Genomic DNA, 24,124 nt, shown 5'->3' with positions numbered 1-24,124 from the left:
TCTAATAGTAGTTATCTGCCCCCCAAGAGCAGAGCAGATCAGATCAGTTCAGGGTTTTTTATCTGTTCAAACTGAACTATTTCATGCTGAATTCTCATCTTTATGTGATTTTTTGGGCAGGAAATATTCAGTCAAAGACTTCCAAGTTATACTGTGGGTACCAACACTGGGACCTTCTCACTTCATCCACTTTTCTACTCTTATCAGGGAAAGCAGCTGGAAGCAGCTGTGTTTTCTGCTGTTAACAATGTCATGCATTAGTCATGCTTGGAGTTTCCCTGCTTACCCAGGGTGCAGGAAAACCTACTCAGTAGACCTCAGAGATCTACGTTTGGTAAGAGAAACTTGGTTTAGGAAAAAAGATTATGCCTTCGGCTGTGTGCAGCACAATAACCTTCAGCACCAAAGTAACTTCACCAAGAAAAATACAGGCTACATTTAACACTTTTAAATAACTTTGCTTCTTGGCTCTCTCCTGAGCCTCATTTGCCAGTTCACCTGCAATACACCTACGTTCATTCAGTGCTGGACTCTTGCTAGAAGTGGGTTTGGCTCTGCCATCCTCTACAATCCTAGAACATGATTAAAGCAAGCTCTTGTACTTTCAAACACTCCTCCTCCCCATAACCTCATGTCATGCAGGAGACATGATTAGAATCTTGTTTAAGAAACATCATTACAACAATTGTCAAGTTATTTCAGGCACCTGCTAATGAAAAAGTAATAGCAAGAATAACAGTGTAAGCACAGGTAACATTGAGGAGGGGGAGATAAATGTGAGCCCCTCTGCACTACCTGCTCTATTCGAAGCTTAATCATTACAAGCCTTAGACAGAAAGGCAAAGTATAGCCAATTTTTTAATTTATTACTTAAAAAAACCCTCAGTATCTTTCCATCCCATCCTTTGCAGCTATCTACTGTTCATGGCTGTAATGCCATTGCTGCATTGGTGCATCAGCCCAGGGACACAGGCAAAATGCATTGGTGCATCTCCTCCCTGAGATGTCACTTCCAGATGTCAGAAAATACCCTTCTGCTTTGTACTAATTCATCTCATTTGGCAACCACATAGGTCAATACACTTTTGTGCTTTTCCCTTCTACTAAAACTCTTACATTGCTGAAATACTTACATGAAAATGAAATATAATTGTCCAAATTAGGCCAAGCACAATGGAAGGGTTTCCTTCAATAATGTCAGTAACATGAATATTTATGAGCTTGAGCTAGGGGGAAAAAAGGGATCATTGTTAACAAAGAAAATGTCCCACCAGCTAAACTGGCTTTAATTGTGAATTTTGAAGTTAATACTCACTGATCTGCTCTTTAAAAATGTCAAAGCATTTTCTATGTTGCTTCTGCACTGGAAGGTATTAGATCCTTTTTCCCGTGGCTGTGAAACAAAGAGAAGAGGCTACATCCTCCATTGTAAAAAATTATTTTTATTTTATATTTTCCTAAGAGAAGCCCTGCAAAGATTCACAAATTACTCTGGATCAACTTGTTTCAGTTTCAGTGGTGTAAGAATAAGTTACTTGCAAATACCTCTATGATTCCAGAGGGATCACTTACAGGCTTACAATAAAGTATATCCAGCAATTTTTGCTGGATATGATGAAAGACTGAAGTAATAGTTTTATTATTCTGTCTTACCAGATGTTGACCTGAAAGCACTTCCAAGAGATCCAAAAGCACATGTCCTTGCTGTATGTCTGTATACAGATCTGAGATAACAGAAGGAGGTGTATGCTGCAAAATAAATTTCAATGCTTGTCACACCATCTTTTGTCATCTTGAATTCAACACACTACAGAACATCACATATTACTCTGTTGTTTAAAAAATCATCCTTTAGTTTTTCAGTAAACTGCATCCAATCAGCCATGTCCTGCTTTTACCCTGTTATTATGTCTTTGTCTTATTCCCCCTTACCCTGCCTCTGAGCTTTTTTTATTTCAGGCTTCATTTACAAATATTTATACTTTTTAAGGAGGTATGTGGCAAAAGACCCCAAAGCTTCAAAAAAGGGAATGTGAAGAAGCTAATTCATGCTTTGATTTTTAGTGTACCCTGAGTACAAATTTAACTATAAAGCTGAATAACTAAACCTTCACTCTTTTCACCTACTCATGGACAACACAAACCTACCATGACTTTAGCAGCTACTCATCAAGGAGGGACCAAAACAGGATTAATTTTCTTTTTCATCAGAGCACGCTGCACGAGCTGCTTTGTGAAAGCTTTAAGAACACCTATGCTACTATGTGGTTTGCTTTAATACTTACCAGTCACACAGGTCATCCCATTAAACTCATATTCTTGGATTGCATAACAGAATAACACTTACCTAAGCACAATAAAACTAATCCTAAATACAGTACCTCGTAAAACCCTGAGACATATGCCACAATCCAGCACCACTATGTTTTACCACATCAGTACCTCATCCACTTACAAACTGTCTGTTATAAATGTCCTTGGACAATCACCAATACAATGTTATTAGACCTATTAAACAAATGCTTTCCAGGGGCTACTTTCTCCAGGTAGTACCTAAAATCTTATATTAATTTTGCTTATTCCTAAAAAAATTCATCTCCATATGGCAGGTACAAATTAAAAAGGCAAAAGCCACGTCTTTCCCAAAGAATCCCCCTTCTTACCTTTGCCAATATTGAATTCATCCAACTAGTGAACGTTTTCTTCTGTGTAAACTCCCGCTGGACTGGGGAAAAAAAGAAAAAAATGATTAATGGTAAAAGCTATCTGGTTTAATCTCTTTCTCAAAAACATACAAGGCATCCATTTTTCAAACCTAAGGTCTGTTCTTCCAGACATTACGATACAATTTAATATTAGTCTTTCTCAACTCTTACTTTAGTGCTGATATTATCTTGCTTGCAGAGATAATACTGCAAGGTCCTCTAGAACTATAAGCATACTTCTGCTGGATCCAGCAAAGAGCATCCAATGAAGGCTTTCTCAAAAGCTCAGCAAACAGCAGCACGAATACATCATCCTACAGAACAATAGGCCTAGGAACTCCATCCTTCATAAATACTTCTTGAAAGAGTTGGAGAAATTGTCAGTAAAAGATCCATCTTGAAATTTGGGAAGACGTGTGGGAAGGTTGGGTGATGAGACCAAGACAGAGGCTGAGGGTTAGGTGATGAATGCAAACATGAAGCCACACAAGGGGATTTCCTGGTGAACTGAAGGCTGTGGAGAGGTATTAGGCTGCCGTCTGGAAATATACCCTTGACAGCATCCTTTGCAGTGCTGGGTCCTCCCTAGGGAATGCAGACCTTTAATCTGGCCAGCCATGGGGACTTAAAATAGGAGGAAAGAAGAAGAAAGTGGTTGAATTTGTGCCCCAGTAAACAATGGTGAAATGGGACTCAAAGAGACCCAGCTCTTTGCTCAGGTCATGCAGGCTGGTACACAGTGATGAGCTACCAATGGGTGTAAAGAAAGACAGGAAATTCTTCAAGCCCACGTTTCAAAAATCAGAACATTTATACCACTTCGCACATCTGAGAAGAGACTGGGAGAGAGAAAAACCTTTCCCCACAGCTTGTGGGTGTCAGAAGTGAAGTTTGTCTCTTTCAAAAGGTGAAGCAGCTCATGAGCAGCAGACAGAACATCTCCTCACCCCCATCTCTGGCCTTGGCATTGCCACTGGATCACATACAATGTCCCAGCCTGTGCTCCCTCACAAAAACCACCCATTCCCAAAAAAACCACACCCACCAAAACCATACATCCCAGCTGGACATCTGTATCCAGGTCTGAGGTAAAAGCAGAGATGTTGGCCCCTGAGATCATGGCTTTTCAGATCTCATTGCTGTGCAGGTGCTGACACCAGCAGCCATCCCACAGCTCATGGTAGCAGACGTGCACACAAACTCCTTTTTCCCTCCCTTTTCACGTCAGCTTTGACTGCAAGCATTGGGGTTGGCTTCCCAAAACACAAAAATCAGTAATATCCCCACAAGTGGCCTGCCTGGAGCTGTGGAAAAGCAGACATCCCCACCTTCTTCCTTCTTCCCCACCTTCTTCCTTCTGGGTTTTTAATAGCCCAGACATTACTAAGAATGTCAAATGACAGGTAACTGAGATACGATTGGGAGGGTTGAAGATTTCACCCCTCAAACCACCACCTTTGGCCTGAGCCAACTGCCTGGGTGTCACTGCCCTTCCCTCTGAGGTGGATGCCGGACCCTCCGTGGCTTCCGGCAGCCACCCTGGGGGTGTCTGCAGTGCTCCTGCCTCCCATGGCACAGCCTGAGAGGCAGGAAAGGTGCAAAGCAGAGAGGAAGAGCAAACTCCTATCCCTGCTGAGTCAGGCAGCTCAGAGCAGAGGATCTGCATAAAAACACAGAATGGGTTGGGTTGGAGGGGAACTTAGACATCACCTGGTTCCAACCCCCTGCCATGGGCAGGGACACCTCCCACTAAACCAGGTTGCTCCATGCCCCATCCAACCTGGCCTTGAACACTTCCAGGGATGTGGCATCCACAGCTTCCCTGGGCAACCTGTGCCAGTGTCTCACCACCCTCACAGGAAAGAATGTTTTCCTAATGTCCAACCTAAATCTTCCCTCTTGCAGTTTAAAGCCATAACCCCTTCTCCTGTCACTATATGTCTTTACAAGAAGTCTATCTCCAGACTTCTTGTAGGTCTCTGTCAGGTACTGGAAGACCACTATAAAGATGGGCTTTGGGTCTCCAAGCACAGAAGCTTGGAGACTACAAGGACAGAGATGGGATGGGATGGGATGGGATGGGATGGGATGGGATGGGATGGGATGGGATGGGATGGGGTGGGATGGGGTGGGATGGGATGGGATGGGGTGGGATGGGATGGGGTGGGATGGGGTGGGGTGGGGTGGGATGGGGTGGGGTGGGATGGGATGGGATGGGATGGGATGGGAGAGGATGGTACACATCCTGCATCACAGTAGTGGTGCAGCTCCCTGAGGAGCAGTAGGTGGTAGGACAGTGTGCCTGGCCCAGGCCTGGAGGGAGGTGGTGGGCAAGGTGGCTGCAGTGGTACCCACTGCATGTCCCAGCTGGGGTAAATCCTCCTGTCCCATGCAAGAGGCAGCAGGAGAATATACCAGGCCATCAGCTTATAAGAAACAAGCCTGGGAGATGGAGTGGGAGTGGACAATCTCTTCTGCCTCTGAAAACATGCTCTTGCACAAAAGATTAATGTGCAAGCAAGTTTGACATCATAAGGCAAGTGCAATACTATTCAGCAATAAATATGTATGTTTTTGTAAGCTGGGTAGGATGAAAGGTACCAAAAATATCAAGCCCTTAGGGATGGGGAGGGAAGGCCTGAGAGCACCGCCCATGAAAATGCTACTCAGAGGAAAATGTCCCACACTATTATGCTCTGGGAATTTGGCAAACACAGACCCCAGTCCTGGATAGCTTTTCATCATCTTAGACAGCCTGAAGGACTTGCCATGCAGAGCTTCATCAGTTCACATGCAGGGTAATGCAGCCTCCTGTTTCTAAAACCACCATCTGACCCACAGACCTCCTTCTGCTTAATCAGGTGGGTGAGTGGCAAGAAAATCATTCATGCACTACGTGCATCAAGGGCTGTTTTGCATCCTGTAGCTAATACAAATTTCAACAGTCCTCCTCTAATGTGCAATACTATGATCCTGCTGGAGCATGAAACAGTTGATTCCCCTTGCTTGCTGCATTGTTTTATGCTTCTTTTAAGTACCACAGAGATCATGATGAAGAGTAAGATAAGGACAGTGTTACAGATGTGGACAAAAATGCAATCTCAAAACTCTTTTTTTGTTTGGAAAAAGAGAAAGTGCAAACATGCCACACAGACCAATCAATGTGGCAACACTCACAGGACATAAATAGCATGGAGATCCTGGCTTCATGTTAGCACAGGACCCAACCACACCCTTAACTTGAATACCCCTGCAGGAGCTGTTCCATTACCTAACAAGTGATTGAATAGCTGTGCTCATTTTTATCAGGCAGGCAAGGCTGGCATTGCTGGCACTTCAAAAGAGACAGAAGACAAATATTAACTACTTTGCCTGACGCCAGCAACTCTTCCAGCTGCAGCTCTTGCCAAACACACACTACTGCCACTGATTTGGAAGATGGTTAAGATGAGGATGTTTGGTCTTGTTTTGGTTCAATCTCTCCCTATTAAAGTGTTCCATTGTGTAACATGGGCCAGATCCTGTAAGTGGTGATTCACGTGGGCAGCTCTCAGGCAAATGTCTTACCAGGCACAAGCAGAAGGTGATTATCCAACTGCACACACCTACACATACCTCATACCCTCCCCAAGCTACAGCCTCTGCCTGGTGCAACCAACCAGGCTGCCTTCTAAGCAGCTGCCACCTCAGCTGCAATGTGGCTTATTTTCCTACCCAAATAAACAATAATAATGATAACAACAATAATAATTTTTTTTTTAAAATCTCCTGAATTAATAACAAAGCTCCATGCTTGCCAGTATTTCCCTGGACTGCAGTGCAGCAGTCCCCCTGCTTCCATCCAGGCCACACAACACACCCCTCAGTACAGATGTGCCTCTGGCACCAAACACTCATAATGCAATTTTCAAGCCAAGCGTGTTTTCCCTCCCAGCTCCCCTCCACCTCTACTGCTCAGAGGCACTAATGATTTAATCAAGCTCTCAAATTCTTATCTCTACCACGTGGTTAATTAATACGGATTTTTATTTTGATGAGGATGAATGGATTCTTTGTTGTGCCTTTTTATAGGGCTCTAAGTGACCTTGGTTTTCTCTTGCCCCAGTTTTCAAAATGTCGCTGACCCAGAATGAAAAAGCTATCAGAAAAAAACCTGATAATTTTCTTTACTTTTGGCCAAAACTCACTGAGACTGCTAAACTGCAAACCCCAAAAATCTATCATATTTCACCCTGTGTTTTAAAGCTAATCTTCAGAACAGCACTTCAGGGGGGGAATAATACATAGAAGCAGCATGTCACGTAGGCGAGCTGCAAATCAATCCATGCTGCTGGACAATGCCTGTTCTACCCAGTAATGAGCTATCAACAAGTGCTACAAACCAGACCAGTCATTAAGGGCTGAAGCATGGGGATGCAACTGGGACCACAACAGTGCTGAACTCTCCCAGGAGCACCACCAGCCATGGTTTTACTCTCATCCTTCCTTTAATGGTTATACAGAAAAGCCAGATTTAAAATAAATCTCTCCTCTGTTGCCTTTTGTGTCTCCTTTCCTAAGGTGAAAGCCAGCAGCTCCAGAGCAAGCACCATCTCCTGCCTTAGCAGGGACGGGGGAGAAGCAAACCACAGCAGAACAGCTATAGCCTGTCTGTTCACACTCAGCAAACAATGTCCCCAAGTAGCAAAGAGGTGTTCTTTCTATCACAAGGACAAGTGCTTTACTGTCAGTGAACCATTTACAACTGTGTGGCTTTTTTAAATAATAAAAAAAATAAACTTAAAAAAAGTAAACAATTTTTAGAAATTAATGAATGTTAGCCTGTGTGACATCTTCCCATCTCTGTTTCATCACAAAAATTACCTCTTCCTCTCACCATTCAGGTCAGATGAGGCTATGTCTACAGTAGCAACCAGTGCAGCTCAACAGGAACAGATCAGCAGCTTAAAAGTTCAGGTGTTCAGCACCCAGTGTACCCACCATGTGTGCAAGGAAGAAAGTTTGTGTTGAACTAGCACTAGCCTAGATGCCCAGACAGCCATGGTACCTTCCTGGTGCATTTAGTTCACTTTTGTTCAAAATAACCATTTCCACACCCCCTGATGGCTCAACAAAATGAACCACAGCCTGGTCAGCAGGGAGAACTGGGAGAGCTCCTTCAAGACACCACTGCTGCTATGAACTAAACCACCACACATGCTGTAAATGGTAGGAACTATCAGAAGAACAGTTAAATACTTGCCAACCCAGAGTGAGAGTGAGTTAATTCACCCCTGAGCCCTCTATATAGTCTCTTCCTGTCCACTGAGAAACAAGAGTTTCATTTTCTGCAGACAGGAAAGCAGGGAAAAGAGTTATTTCCAGCATTTATGTTCAGCAACATGGTATTAAGCAATTAAAACCAAACACATTATTTTTTGTAGAGATTAAGAAGTTCATCCGAAGCCCAATGAAGGTGATGTAAATATTTCTACAGGAATGGGTCCTTTCAAATCCAAATATCATATAAATACTAACTAATTAACTACTACCGTGCCTGCGAGGCAAGTGGGAACTTTCCATTCTACACTATCTCTTTTTTCTTTTGAAAGCAAATTATCCAATTTACCAGAAGTATTGCTACCTTGGGAAGCCTGCTCACACTGAGTTTTGAACTCCTGGCTTTCTTTAACACTTTTACTGTTATTGCCAGGATCCTGAAGCATCTCTAAATCACCACAGTCTTTACTGCCTCTATAGCCTGTGAAGTGAGGCACTGCAGTACTTGGGGTGCAGACAGAGGTTTCAGGTTAAATTCTTAAAGGTACCAAGTCATATTATTTAGATACCAAAATACTTTTAAAGATAAGGGCTTAAGTGGCTTTCCTAAAATGTTAATGAAAATTTACAGTGAAGCAGGGATAAGTGGCCTTCAGTGCCCATAAAGGTGTCCCAAAAGCCATCCACTCCTTAGGCATTTGGTGCCAGTTTTAAGCCAATTATGCACCTTATAGTGCCTTTAATAAATTGAAATTCATCTAGCAGGGAACACATTTACACAACTATATAATCTATTTGTTTTTTCATTCGGCATACAGAATGACAAAAATAGCCATGACTATTTTTTTTTTTAGGCAGTCTCATGTGTCAGTTGCTTCTCCAATGCCATCAGCCCCATCACATGTCACAAAGCCATGCAGCTATTGGAACTGCAGACTGGCTCCTCACCCAGGCAGCAGGCAGTATAAAGAGGGCATAAATTTCACTGCAGCTCCTATGGGAGCTTATTGATTTTTAGAAGTCATTACGGAAAAATTATAGTAAACTTTTAGTGAACTTTTTTGATCATTTGATCATTCTGGTTAAAGAAGAAAAAAAAAAAAAAGAAAAAAAAAGTGTAGCTGTAATAATATACTGGCCACAACAGATGAGGCATACTGCTAGACAAAAGAACAGTCCTGGGTAAGAATTAGGAGTCTACCTCACCTCAGCAAGAATTAAGTGAGCCTCAGAAAGATATCCTCCTTTACACATAAATGAGTGCAATCTGGTACAAGCTGCATAATCAAATATATCCTCATATGCCACCATCTTTCAGTTGAAATCATTCATAAAAGCTCAGACATGATGGCACAAAACCAGCATAACCATTAACATGATTAAACACTTTCCAAAATGTTTTTAGCAGCCACATTCTTTCTTATATGATCAATCTTTGGGTAATAAACAGTAACATGCACGTGGATTAATAAGCAGTGCCAAAAGTTAGGACCCCTGCAGTTAATTAAATAGTGGAAGAGTATGTATATGCTCCAAACTTCAACAGCTAAAACACATTCTCTTGTATCTGAATTATCTCAGCAAGCAATGAAAGAAAAGGGAAAATGGAGTTTTACACAGACTTGGTGGGACACGCACAGGCAGGGACTGTTTGCTGTCCTTGGGAAAAAAAGTGGAAGGATTTGTGCATGGGAGAAAAAGGAGGTTGGATCCTCCCATAGGTAAACAGATTTACATGCTGCAAGTAAAACATATTCCTGCTCCAGAGCACCACAAACCCTGTCCAGTTTCTGCTGTAGCCACTCATCCACAAGTGCACATTCCCCTTGCTGCAATCCTGCACTCAGGGTTATCAGCAAAGCACAGATCTGTAGCCCTTAAAACATTGCCATGAAGCCCTTCTTCCACCAAAGCAGGGCTCATGTCTCCTCATTTCATGCTCCTCTTCCATTTAGAGAAGGCTGAGCACCAGGCTGGACTCTTCTATGGGGCCAGCCTGTAACACGGTGCTGGGAAGGAAGCTATGGGAAGAGACAAAGGACAGGGTCCCAGTGTTCCTCCTCCTGTGCTCATTGCCAGTCAGCCCCCAAGTTCCTGCCTGCTCCCTTCATAGCTGCAGCAAAAATGTGACTTCATGTTTCACACGCTGCAACAGAGAGGATCTCCCTGGCAAGCATCCTCTGTTCACCAATACGTCTTCAGTCTGCCTGGCAGGAGAAACCCTTTCCTTAAATGTTTCCCCAAAGAATATATCTGTAATAGATCCAGCTCCAGGCTTTTCACTTGCACTTTTATGTGGCTGTGCAAGGACACAAAACAGCTTTGCAGCTGCTCTAAGTTGTGCTGTATCAGAAAACTCCAGAGCTGCTGGAGGAAAGGGCACAGATAATGCTGTTTTATTATAACACCTAGGACAGAGGGTAGGAGGAAAGAACAGAAAAGAAGGAGCCCAAGTCCTGACATCATGCAACTTCATAGCAATTTCAGTTTTCTTGGAAAGGAGGGTGGTAACTATTACTCTCTTCTTTGTAAAGATCAGCTTGAAAACTGAAAAAAGTTAAAGAGAAATATACATAAATCTGAAAAGACGTAAGTGTTTATATTCTTTCAGCATTTTGATTTTGTGACTAGCATCAGCATTTGAAAATGTCTGGAGATGGGAACGTTAGAAACCATATAGCTTTCACTTTTTACCTATTTTCCTCATGCTTTTTGAGCTTCCTAAAATGCCCTTAAAATATGTAGCTGAAAAGAAATCTGCACTGAAAAGAAATTTATGTTTTTACCTATTTTCCAATCACTTTACTGTAGCTTCTAGGCTGAACACTACTAAGGAAAGTGAATGTTAATCCCTGAATTCTCTTTAACTAAACACCCACTAACAGAAATCCTGCTACAGCAGGTTTTTACACTATCAAGCCACTGGCATTATTTTAATAGGATTTCTATAACAATTAGAGCTACTAAGTAGTAACCTCTTCACTAACCAGCTTTAGATCCATCTTTAGTCATGCAAAAAGTATGCTAGTATGCTGCTTTTCTAACGGTTATGAGCAGCCATTCTTTGAATATGAGATTTCTTTAAAACTTTTCCAGGTGAACTTGAAGATTTAAAGTAACCAAAGCCTCTAGCTCCTTAGCAAATCACATACCAAGAGTTTTGAAAAAAACTTTTCATCAAGTCATATTATTCTTACTTCACTTTTGCTACCACAGATCTGCAGGCTTAGTTACTAATGGCATCTGTATGTCATGTCAGGGAATGTCCCTTCAGTGCTTCACCACAGCTCTGTTGCCATTTGCTTGTTTGACCCCGAGCAGATGCTGCAGCATCACAGCTCCATACACAGGACGTGGCTGTACCATTTGTTGCATTTTTATCATTACAAAAATTGCTAATGCGACTTCTAAGGGATGTCTCCAGATGTTTTACAACAGTCAGGCACACACAGCTTGAACCCAGATTTGCAGTGTGGTCATTTCAGCATAGCCTAGGAGCAAAACCTATTACAGCAAGGACATATAATTTCAGTTTCAATAAGCAGAGCTCTTTTTCTCAGATACTGTCCAAAAATCCCTACTGTTACTCAAGACACAAACATTCTGACTTTTCAGAAAACAGCACTAATATTATTTCAAAATAACTCACTATTCTAAAATCCCACCTAACTTTAATTTGCCACCTTCCGCCTTAAAGCTAAATAGTGCACTTTTACACCCATTTCATGACAACAGGAACCTCAGTCTTTCTACTGCATGCGTTTTGGCTGGCACAACAAATGTGTGTCTGACAAGCTGTGCTTTGTGCAAGTCACTCCAGCTCCTGTCTGCTAGCAGTTTTTTCTTGCTCTGCTGAAAATGTAATGCTGAAGCAAAACGGAAGAAAATCCACCAATAAAGATATCTGGCTTTAGACCACAGTTAACACTCACTCATTCAAACACATGGCCTCAATGACAGTATTAGTGCAAATATGGATCATAAAAGTGACTTGGCAGAATATTCTTTTGCACCATCTGTTATAAACATATTTTCTCTCAATTAAGAACCATAGTAACTTTATTGCAAGTGAGCTAAAAGGAAACTGCCTTATGGAAACAAAACTTAGCCCACCCATCCTAGAATGCCAGGCTCTAGACACATAGAAGACAGGCTTTCCAGCAGTGCTAGTTCCACTGCCTGGACTAGCTTCCTTGGTCACCTCCATGAATGTTTTCATGAATACACTTAGAGGAAAATTCAGTCTTCTTAGGAAATTCTCACAGAAGAAAATTCAACACATGATTAAGGGAAACCCAGAAAGCCTGTCTGAGAGGCCAGCTCTTGTGCACTCATTATTACTTAGCTGCTACTTATTACTTACATTATTACTTAGCTAGTAGTACTACTTACAAACCAAGAACAAGAAAACTAATGAAATGGCCAAACTGTTCTCATGCTGACAGTTCCCTTACAGTTTACAGTAATATGTATTCTAAGTAATAAAGTGGAAGAACCAATGAGCCCATCTGTACCAAAAAAGGCAACAGCTCTGAAAATAACATGAGAAAGTATTACAACAAGAGCTGTTATTTTTTATTTCGCTACTGAAGCATTTATCATAAAACACAGAAACATCTGCAAAGAATCAAAGAATCATGGAATGGTTTGGGTTGGAGAGTACCCTAAAGATCATCAAGTTCCAATCCCCCCTGCCATGGGCAGGAACACCTCCCACCAGATCAGGTTGCTCCAAGCCCCATCCAACCTGGCCTTGAACACTTCCAGAAAGTGGGCATCCACAACTTCCTTAGACAACCTGTGCCAGTGTCTCACCACCCTCACAGGAAATAATTTTTTCCTAATGTCTAACCTAAATTTCCCCTCTTCAAGTTTGAAACCATTGCCCCATGTCCCCTCGCTACACCCATGCAAAAAGCCCTACCCCCGTTTTCTTGTAGGTCACCTTGAAGACTCCTCTTCTCTGGTCTGAATAACCCCAACTTCTTCAGCCAGCCTTCATAGGGAAGGTTCTTCAGCCCTCTGATCATTTATGTGTCTCTCCGCTGGACACACTCAAGGAGCTCTATGTCCTTATGCTGGAGATGCCAAAATTGGACAAAGTACCCTAGGTGGGGTCTCAGAAGAGCAGAAGAAGGAGAATCACCTCCCTCAATTGGCTGTCTATGTTTCTTTTGATGCAGCTCAGGACCCGGTTGGCTTTCTGGGATGCAACTGCACATTGATGGCTCGTGTTGAGCTTATGGTTCACCATCATCCCCAAGTCCTTCTCCTCAGGGCTGTGTTCAATCCTTTCTCCTCCCAGTCTGTGTTTGTGCATGGGATTGCCTCAACCCTCATGCAGGACCTCGAACTTGGCCTGGTTGAACTCATGGAGTTTGCATGAGCCCATTTCTCAAGCCTGTCTGGATGGCATCTCTTCCTTCCAGTCTGTTGATTTCACCACACAGTTTGGTGTTAAAAGCTTTACCCATCACTGCTGAGGCCACCACTAACCCACGTCCCTCACCACCACATCTACCTGACTTTGAAACCCCTCCAGGGATGAGGACTCCACCACTGACTGCTCTGGGCAGCCTGGGCCAGGGTCTGACAACCCTTTCCAGGAAGAAATTGTTCCCAGTCCCCAACCTAAACCTCCCCTGGCAAAACTTGAAGCCAGTTCCTCTCGTCCTGTCATTTGTTTCTGGGGAGAAGAGGCTGAACCCCCCTGGCTCCAGCATCCTTTCAGGGAGTTGCAGAGAGCAAGGTCTCCCCTCAGCCTCCTTTGCTCCAGGCTGAACACCCCCAGGTCCCTCTGCTCCTCATCAGACTTGTACTCCAGACCCTTCCCCAGCTCTGTTGCCCTTCAGAGACCCAGAGGACAAACCCAAAACGGGGGTGACCCAGGAGCCCCTCAAAACCATGCCAGTGGACAGCGAGACCACCCCCTTACACAGAAGCACACACATGAAGTAACTACACTGATCATGCCAGTTCTAACAGATTTCTCAGAATTCCATTCAACCTGTGTACAGTCACAGATTTTTGCCAAAAATCTACAGTAACAAGGCACAAAAAAATCTTCAGTAACTTACCTTGCAGCGTTAGATAGAGATCATCAATTTCAGAGGAAACCGGCTCCTCTGTTGAGGGAGATGACTGCTTTGATGCCATATTAAATCCTATGGAGATTCTTTAATCAATTTCAAAACTGAAATAAAAAATAAATAGAGGAAAATCAGTACAATTTTACATTAAAAACTGATGGTATCAAAGATGCTCACGTGTGTGCAGAAACATGTTTTGCTTGGGGTTTTCTTCCCTTGGTAGGCTGTCTTCTTAGTGCAGACAGAATAAACTAAATGTTCCTACTGTTTGAATCCAAGTTTTAGTCTCTTGTGTCTTTTCTAACAGTGGCCAGCAGTACTCTGCAACACAAACCATCAATCTCAGTGTGTCTTGCCATGAAAACAAAAGCAGCAGGATTAGGAAAATCCAAAGGTAGTTGCTTTCTTTCAGAAAGCCAGGTGGACAAAGGCTCACAGTGCCTTCTGCAGATTTGTTGCTGCCAAACTTCAAAGGTTTTCTTTAAACTTTTGTATTTTTCAGCTATCTCTTCCTGTTCAGAGAACTGTTGCAGAATAGAAACAATTTAGGGAGTATCTTCAAAGATTAAGATGAAACGAAGAAGCAGTGGTTATTATAGGAGAATAATCACAGCTGCTGCCTCTATCTGGTATCATTGGTATTCCTCATCCCCCGTGAAGGACTTTCTTTTTCCAATTCCTTCATTTTCCTCTCCCTGGATACCTCCCCTATCTCTAGTGCAACTTCAGTGACTGGTGTGCTCTATCTTTCCTAAAAACCTAACATTGTTTCTGGTATTGCAGTAGCTATATTGTTCAATTTCCCACTGCAGGGAAAGCTGGGCACTCAGACACAGATTACTTTTTATCAAGACCTTACAAATTAAACAAATTCAAAAAGAAACAAAGCTGAAAATCAAATAAGAGCTCACTTCAAACAAGCTTTGTTGCTTAAATAACTGTAACGTTTCCAGAAGTACTAGGATTTGCACACTATATATTAATAACTCATCTATCAAGTATATGTCAAAATAAAGGGCGTGATTAGATGAGTAAGAAAATACAACATCGAGGAATGCCAGAGAAATTTTTACATTCAGTGCCTTGTGCTTATGAATCATGAGGCAGCCTTTGTTTACTCCACTCTATACTATTTTTCCTCACTCCCTGTCTCCCTCACTGCACAGGAAAGACAACACACATTTAATGAGGAGCTATTCAGTATTTTGTTTTCCTCACTCTGAACAGTATGTGTCCTTGTGCTTTATCCAAGAGCTGCTCTGATGACAGGATTATTAAGTCCTCACAAGATTTTCTATGGCACTTGGCATCTGCATACTTCACAAGCATCAATCAATTCACATTTACAGCATCTACGTGAGCTCAGGGGCTACTGACCACATTCAGAATCACAGAACAGTTTGGGTTGGGAGACACATTTAAAGATCATCTAGCCCAACCCCTGCCATGGAACATCATTTTACTGATGACAAGCAAAAGCACAGAGGGGGGGAAAAAAGCTGATAATTTTACTCTGGTTTTCCAGCGAAACAGATATATGGGCAAAGCACTAATTCCAACTGCTGCAATAAATATGCAGTGCTTCTGCAAGTCACCAACAACTTACAACCAAAACTCAAGTCACCAGATTCAATGAAGGGGAGTTCTACGTGGGGCAGGTCATAAAGAGATCTATCCAGATTATCAAAGACAAGATAAAGGTATTTTACAACAGTTTGGCTTGCTTAACCTGGCAAAAAGAGGAGGAAACAGAGGAAAATTGATCTTTGGCAGGCACAAGAAGAAGGTTATATAAATAAGCCATGCCACGAGGTCAGGATGGAAATAAGAATAGTGGGTTGCCTCTCAAAACAGGCAACTGGCACAACGACTTCATGTGATTTGAAGATTGGAATTGTTCAGAAACTGACAACATAAAATGGTTGCAAATAGACAACATAAAGTGTTTGCCTTTATTAAAAGAACGCTTGGACTTCCAACCCTGGGCAGCTCTCAGAAGTCCCCTGTTCTCAAGCTCGAAGTATGAGTCTGAAGTCAAACAATCAGAAAATAACCACACAGTTAGCTGCCACTGATAAAAATCAGGATTTAAGTGCCAGGATTAGTGTCTCACAGGAACTGAGCAAGGGCAAGGGCTAAGCAAGAATCCAGTTCTCCCAGCAGCACTGCCCATGCCCAAGGCAATACAATCCTTTCTGGGAAACACCTTCCTTTTTCTCTCAAGACCAAACAATACAAAACCAAAGTCTAAGAATGCAAAATGTCAGGTGGCCTTAATATCTTTTGGGTATCACTGTATGTCCTTTATTTTATTTTGTGACAGCCACATTGAAGGCCATCAAGACCCCAGTGGAGCAATGTAAGCAAACTCCAACCACATCATCACTTCTGTTTGGGTTTTTGGCTTTTTTTTTCTCCCAGGACAAAAGGAAAGTTAGCTACATTCCCTCCACCCTGAATTTTCCAGGGGCCAACTGAATAACTTCAGGGATATTTAAGAAATCCTAAATACTGGGAAACAATCAATCCACAGATTAAATCAATTAAGCTGACTGAATTTTGACCTAAGGTTATAATTCATATTGGGTGTCCAGGCAATGAAAGAGGAATTGGACCAGAAGAACACACATGGACATCCAGTATATTACCTACAACCAAAACATCCCCAAAACTATGTACATTCTTGTGGTTCTGGGGCACACACTAAACATCAGAGGCAATGCATGATCTTTTCTCTTTAACATAAGGTTATTCTCATTTTTCACTTTACTTTAAACTAAAGATCACTAAAGGATCTTCTTTCAAAACCACAAAAGCAGCACAAAATTCCTAGGCAGTTAAAACAGATATCTGATTTTTGTGCATCCAAATTTGAGGTGGTGACATAGGTGGAGACAAGTCATGTTCACCTAACTTGCATAATGCTAATGCCTTTGGGAGCACAGTCCAGAGAAAGGGAACAGGATTTGGCATTAAAATTCCTCTATAATAACAGAAAAACATGCAAGAGCCATGAGTGGCATTAATGGAAGCTTCATTAAAAACATAAAATGCATTTTCAACCTTTCTCTGCTCTTCCTCTGCCCCAATCCCTTGCCAGCTACAGCAGTCACACAGTACGTGGAGTCTCTTATGTGCCTGTACTGCACTTCATGTGATGGAACCCCAATCTCATTCCAGATCTCCAAGCATGAAAGTAGCTGCAGTTAATAAAGCTTTCAGGATTTTAAAGCAGAAAGTATATTAAGCTTTAAAGCAGTAATTAACTCTAATTAAGGCATTTAATTTGTTAATTAATTAACTTAAATTATGGCACATGATTATAGAATATGTATACATGAAAAAAGCAGATGCTCCTGTTTTCTTTTAAGGTCAAATTATGGCCCTCCGAACAGATCAGATTTTTTATTATTATTTTTTTATTATTATTTTTCTTTTTTTTTAAACACAGAAATCCAGTCAACAAATCCACAGTAAATGCTACAAAACTAATACAGTACATGTGCAGCTAATTCAAGGCAGGTTTATGCTAAAGCTTTCACATCCCTCTGCTCACTATCTAACACAGCACATACATTTTGCCCTGCCTCTGATCCCTGCCCTGCCCCAACAGAAGACTCCACAGCTGCTTTGAGAGGGAGACACACACACACACTGCTGGAGGACATACCTGCAAGGATTAGTATTCTTTAAAAGGTACAAGGTACAGATTGAGAAGGGATTATACAAGGACAATATGCTATTCCCTTTGCCTTAGCCCTGCTCCCTACTCAGTTTCATTCAAATAAAGCATATTAAGTGTAACTAGATCATATCAGCCTCTGAAGAGACCCATCAAGCTATTGGTAAGATTGCTTAGCAATGTTTTACATAGGTGGTGGGATTGATCAACTCTTGTACTTCATATTTAAGTTGATTATTTTGCTTCATAAGAACTCAAGGGACTTACAGAGCTAAACCAAATTCTTCATTTCCATTAAATGCTGGACAACTGGGAAATAAATACCCATAGTTTTGAAAATAAATTAAATGCTTTCAAATGACCCATGCCTTTTTGGTGGAGATAAAGCCAAAGGTGAAGAAAATGCCCTTTTCCTTCCTTCTTCCTGGAGAGTCTGGCAGTAACACAGGAAAGCATTTAACTGCTTACACCTTGGGATAACCTGTGAAATAACCTGTGAAGTATCACAGAGCCAAAAAAAAAGCTCCAGGAATGCTGAGACTTTGTTTCTAAAGGCTTTGCTTTCTGCTGATTAACTTACATGAATTGCACCAAAGCTGTTGTGTGAGCTCATCTTTACCTCAACATGGGAGAAGTCACACAAGAAAGGTGCATTACGAATGTCCTGTTGAAGAGAAAAACTTTCCACTGGTGCCTTGAGCACCTGAGCTCAACCTGCAGCTCAGATGGTTCAGCCACCAACAAAAGCTCTTCCCATGATGTGGGCTCAAACCCAGACTCTGCTCTAGTGAGTACTGGAAGAGCATCTTTTCCCTCCCCAGCTGTTTTCAAAATGGGCACCTAAAAACATAGGTGGAAATCAGACCATTAGTGCAGTCATATAATGTACTTTCAACTTAACTTCCCTGGAAACTCTCTTCCTTTTTCAAATTCAGCTGAAATTAGCCAGCAGATTAAAAAAAAAAAATAATCACTGGGTATTAACACACAGACACAGGCACATTGATAAAGAGAAACCTGAGAGCAGGCAGTGGACTAGAAATGTCATAGCATTAACATCACAGTTGGGATCGGGGTGGTTTGCAAAACTTGTCTTTCAGCTGCTCCAAGTTTGAAAAAAAAAATTACAATTATACAGCATGCTCCTCTACAGTGAAATTGTTGCCATTTTCAAAATAACATGTAACTGCAGTCAAAATATAAAGTGCATTAATCATTAATCATTTAAGGTTACTTGTACATCTGTGCACACTAATTAGAAAGCAAGGTAAACTAGTTGGCATGCTTTCTGTACTTTCCCAGGTAAGACCATTTGTAGCCTCTGAGTTTATAGCTACCTACACAGTGCAGCAGGATGCACCCTCTGAGCACTCCCCATGAGCCTTGGAATCTTGGAAAAATCATATGGCATGAAATTAGCTCAGGCGTACACTCCTTAAAGCTGAAAGCAGCAGATACCTTGCAAAAGAGCCCAGCTAGAGGTTGCTGAGCATTATAACCCACAGCCAGTAAATCCCTGCTTCACTGGTTTTGCCTTTGTAGACACATGCCCCATATTTTCCCAATTACGTTGGCTACATGCTTTCCACTGGTGTTGCAATAAGAAATGCAGACATCTTCGGAGGGCATCTCCAACCGCTTGTTTTTACTTTTCCTCCTTTGAAGTGCCACTGATTATTTATGAGCCACTCAGGGACTCAAGACTTTCCCTCCATAGAGGCCTCTACATGTAAACTGAAGTCTGTTCCTAGCAACAGATTATTATTACTCATTTATTCAGCCAAGCCAACGTCATGAACAGAAATGGCAGATTTTTATCTTTGGTGAACAAGTCCAAAGGAAATAGAGCTCCACAATGCAGACCTACTGAAGACCCTTTTCCTTTTTGGTTATTAACAAAGATCTCAACTCTCTTTACATTCAGAGATAAGCAGTGAGATGCAGAAGTGCAACTCTTGGGAGCTGCAAAGTGCTGCTGAGCCACCTACTTTTGATACACTATTTACTGTCTGTCCCAGCCTCTCTGAAGGCAAATTGTTAGGATTCAAATCATGGTACTATGACCTAAAGAATTATCATAGAAAATTCCTTACATGAAGATGGTTTGGGTTTTTCTTTTCTTTTTTTTTTTTTTTTTTTTTTACAATATTTTCTTTTCCTCTCCCTTCCAATGTACTCACACCTCTATTAAGTGAGGAATGTTTGATGCTTTCTCCTCAACACTTCATTTACAATGGTCTCCTGATTTTTTCACCTAGTGTCAGGGCTGGGGGGGGAAAGTCTGTTTAAAGCATTCATTTTCATTAAAAACCCTTACACTAAGAAGCCCTCTTTTCTTAAAGTCCTACTCCAGACTGAAGTTCATCCTTCCCATATTTAAAATACTTCCCAACATTGCTCTTGTGGGCAATCTCAGATTGTATACATGCCCACAGCTGCAAACATGCTGATCCCCTTCCCTTCAAAGCCAGATCCTCAGGTAACAAAAATCAGGACATCACCATTGACAGATCTACCTTGACTTCCCTCCTTGAGGAGCCAACAACCTCTTTCTGTCTGGCAGAAAAAAAATATATGTCACCATCCAGTAAGCAATAATGGCACACTCTACACTTTCCTGGAGGAAGAAAAGGCCTTCCATCAGGTTTCCATCACTTTGAAGGTGAGAGGAAAAAGAGCCTATAATCTTCTCATCCTACATAATACCCTATAGCACTCAGATGGGTATCAGCCAGTCCTTTATTAAGTGGTATTACAGCATGTGGCATTGGAGGGACAGTGCTGAAACAACTGTGGCCTTGGGTCTTCCTAAGCTATGAGTAGCTGGAGGTGAAGGAACTGAAAAAGGAAAAGCTTGGAAAAGCCAGAACAACTCTGCTCAGAAATAACCAAGGCCAAAGAGCATTAGATCTACAAGAGAAACAGAGATGGACACAAAGCTACACCCCACTGCCACAGAAATAGTCTTGCTTCACGTGAACAGACACAGTGAAACTATATGCACAAGTAAGGACTTCTCCACAGAATAAGGACTGCAAGACTGAGACATCTCTTATTAGTTTATTTATGACAATCAGCAGCAGTACATTTTTGTTTTCCAGGGACTTCCCAGCGATCTATTTATAACTTTTGAAAATGTGCCAGGACAAGCATATGAGTATACAAAAAACACACCACTTTTTAAGGCCAGAAAATGTTGCTGGTTTGTCTTTGATTTACACATCAGTAATACTTCCTGTTGCAGAAACACAATGGATCTTCTCATTGCATTAATCACTTTAAAAACACTATTAGGAAAGTGTCTTTCTTGACCTTTTCTTTTTTTGGGGAGGGGGTGGTAATATATCAGTCATCCTGGTACAATGACACAGTTGGAAAACTGCTCTAAATCCATGGTGTTGTTAACACACATGTATACAAACACTTTTATTAACAAAGCTAAGCCTTGTTCACACATTCAGAAAAGCTAACCCGTGGAGGTGCCTGATGAATTTGTTTGCTTCCAGACTAAGCCTATCTCACATTCATCTCCTCCCAAGTAGAAATGCAGTGGCAATGCATACTCACTAAAGTTGGAGAAAACATTCAATTGGTTTCTGTGCCTTCCCACATTGTTACTAAAAACAGGAACCACTCAGAACTCAAAATCAGAGTTGTTAATGTAAAAAGAAAGCTGATGTCATGCCCCTTGCTCACCCCAGGGTACACTGCTGGGCAGGAGGCCAAAAATGCTATGGGGACTTCATGGCTCCATCAAAGCCAAGGGTTTGGATGACAATTCAGCTTCCAATACATACAGCCCATAGGCACATCCCGGCCCAAAACTGCCCAGAACTGTGCAACGCCCAGAAGCCCCCAGTTATGTGCAAAAAGCCATGGTGTTTCCATTGTGTGATGCCACAGGGCCAGAATGGAAAAGTTTTTCCAAATCTGGGGTCATTCGCACACTTCCCCACCATGGCACAGCCCGAGGCCGCTTCCCGCAGATAACGGGGCTGCAGGGAAGGGTTATCATAAAAACAACAGGAGAAACACAAGCTGGCTCAAGATCCACACTGCATACCTGGGAAATACACCCAGTGCACAAAAACCTCTTCCTACCCTCTTGGATAACTAGGAAAGCAGAGAATGAGATGACAGCAGCTGTCACTTCACCCCTATGAGCCATTTTCACACGAATGCTGCCTCTCTCTGACCCCCGTGCTCCAGGCTAGCTGGGCTCAGGTGAGGCTGGTAGCCAAGCACCATGATGAGTGGCCACACTCTGCCTGTCCTTTTCTTGGTGAGGGGAAAAGGTGCAGTGTGGCCAGAGCAGTCCCAGCGCCGCGGGGCTCAGACAGACCTCTGACCTTCCGGCGTGCGGTTCCCATCTCAAAAGAGAAGGGCTGTGCACAGCTCATCATAGCCCTTCCTCAGAGCTTCCTGGCCCAGAGTCAGTTTTCACAATCAAGAAGGGAAGGGAAGGGCAGGGAAGGGGGAGGGCATGGCCTGCAATCAGAGCAAGTTTAACTCTCACGCAGGGGACTGCCGGATCTGGGCAATGCCACCTGCTTTAACCAAGGAAGAAGTATTGCAAGAGGTTCTTTATTTTATTTACAGACATTTATATCTTCCACCTGAAATGCAAATGGAATTCTTTGGTCAGTGACTCACAGTCAGCTTCCCATGAACACTGGAAACACTACACAGCACAAAAGGTATTTAAAACAGCAGTATATAATAATTACACCTGATTTGTATTAATGACATGATATTAATGAGAATGAGGCTCCTAGTAATATTTTCCTTTTGAAGGAATACAAATGCTTCCTTTCCACTGCCTTCCTAATTCCCTTTTCCCCAAATAAAGGAAACAGTCAGATGCTAACAAACTGTGGAGTAAAACTCACCCAAGCAATTAAAGGCCTGCAGTTTCTCAATTAAATAATAAGGCTGTTCTTGTTCAGAAAGATCTTCCTGAAAAGCAGGAATCCGTTCTTTCAGGAAATGAAGACAAGAGAAAAGTAGGGATAGTGGAAATCTATACACAGGAGTTTCACTAAAGGGGCAACTTGCTCTTACTGAGCAAAATTACTGGAAGCAGCAGCACAAAGTTTGCGCAACACAACTCTGCAGACAGAGCCATGGATGGTGTCAGGAAAGGGGAGGAAAGTGAAATGCAATGTTTGTTTGGGAGCCAAAAGAGAAAGGGCATGCCTCATGCTAAACCTATCTGCTTTGGCAGTATTCCTGTAAAGATCACGAACTTGTTTTGATCACTAAATATAGCAGAGAAAAGGAATCTACTGCAAGTAGCTCTCTCAGGCAGCGTTCGCAGTCTTTACACAGGCAGAAGGAGAGCACAAAGGAGAGATTTGCCAAGCAAATGGCAAATGAAGCTTGCCAAATCCGAAGGGCAAATTACAATTTAAATGATAGGTCCTAGCCTGCCAGCTGTGAATTCATCAGCTTCTTTCTCAAGCGTGTCCGACTGAGGCTACAGCAATGCAAACCACCACCCATCCCCTAGCACACCTCTACTCTGATTGATTTGGAGTGAATTTTTCATGTCCATATAATTCTTCCAGCTGAAAACTTCCCTGCAAGTGGAAGTCAGGTTCTTGTTTGTTTGGTTTTACACCTTCTGCCCCATGAACTTGAAGGATTGTGGGCAGAGCAGACTTTCTACAAGTGCAGCCTGCATGCTCACATGCCTGTGTGGGTTTTGCAGATGTGAAGAGGGCTTTTCCATGGTGTTGTCTCCCATCCCACTCTGACTGACCCTCTGCTGCTGGAGAAAAGCAGTGCCTTGCTTGGCACAGCCTCCACACTGCTCCACTAAGTAAAGCACTTCTGTTTACTGCTTAAGACAAATAAATGCCTTTCATTTTGCTTTCAAATTAGTTGTTTTAGGGGAAAAAAGCCCACACACCTAAATCTCTGTGACTTGCAGCATAGTCTCAGGCCTCTAGAGTAGCTTTTTGTGTGCAGTGAAAACCAGGCCAAACATTGTTATTCTTAACAACACTGTTGCCAGAGAAGACCCAACAGCCAAACTACACACAGACAACCCAAGAGAAAGAACTACACACTAACCTGCTAGAATAAACTGTTCTCACTATACACACACACAAAAAAACCCAAACAAACCAAACCAAACAAAAGAGATGCAATAGCCAAGGACTCCAAATCAGAAATAGCTCAGAGTAAATGATGCCTTACTTATATCAGGCATCCTCCTTCTCTGAGGGGCCAGGGTCTCCTCATCAGTGCCTGAATCACAGACCTGACCAGGCTGCTTTCTTTGAGGATCAGGACTTCTGCCAGTGGAGACAGAACAGGACAAATGCCCGTGAGCATCTCCCTCACTGACTGGCAGTGATATTACTGACGCAAAAGGTACTTATAGG

The 24,124-nt window shown here is 42.3% G+C and overlaps 1 protein-coding gene across 5 annotated transcripts in view; it reads right to left on the bottom strand.

Annotated features, from left to right (window-relative positions):
• Positions 1 to 24,124, bottom strand: part of LOC139796858 (nesprin-2-like) — a 178,812-nt gene that overhangs the window by 146,849 nt on the left and 7,839 nt on the right. For all 5 annotated transcript variants that reach the window (XM_071745335.1, XM_071745336.1, XM_071745337.1 and 2 more), the window contains exons 2-6: positions 14,042 to 14,157; positions 2,664 to 2,725; positions 1,654 to 1,749; positions 1,316 to 1,393; positions 1,134 to 1,226 (exon numbers count right to left, since the gene is read on the bottom strand). In XM_071745335.1, the coding sequence (XP_071601436.1) occupies positions 1,134 to 1,226; positions 1,316 to 1,393; positions 1,654 to 1,749; positions 2,664 to 2,725; positions 14,042 to 14,120 (408 nt within the window). In that variant the 5' untranslated portion in view covers positions 14,121 to 14,157. The remainder of the gene's footprint in view (positions 1 to 1,133; positions 1,227 to 1,315; positions 1,394 to 1,653; positions 1,750 to 2,663; positions 2,726 to 14,041; positions 14,158 to 24,124) is intronic.

The sequence above is a fragment of the Heliangelus exortis genome, chromosome 5 (assembly GCF_036169615.1).
Source record: "Heliangelus exortis chromosome 5, bHelExo1.hap1, whole genome shotgun sequence".
In the NCBI taxonomy this organism is placed as follows: Eukaryota; Metazoa; Chordata; class Aves; order Apodiformes; family Trochilidae; genus Heliangelus; species Heliangelus exortis.
The sequence above is the reverse complement of the archived record's forward strand: the minus strand, read 5'-3'. Positions and strand labels throughout refer to the sequence as shown.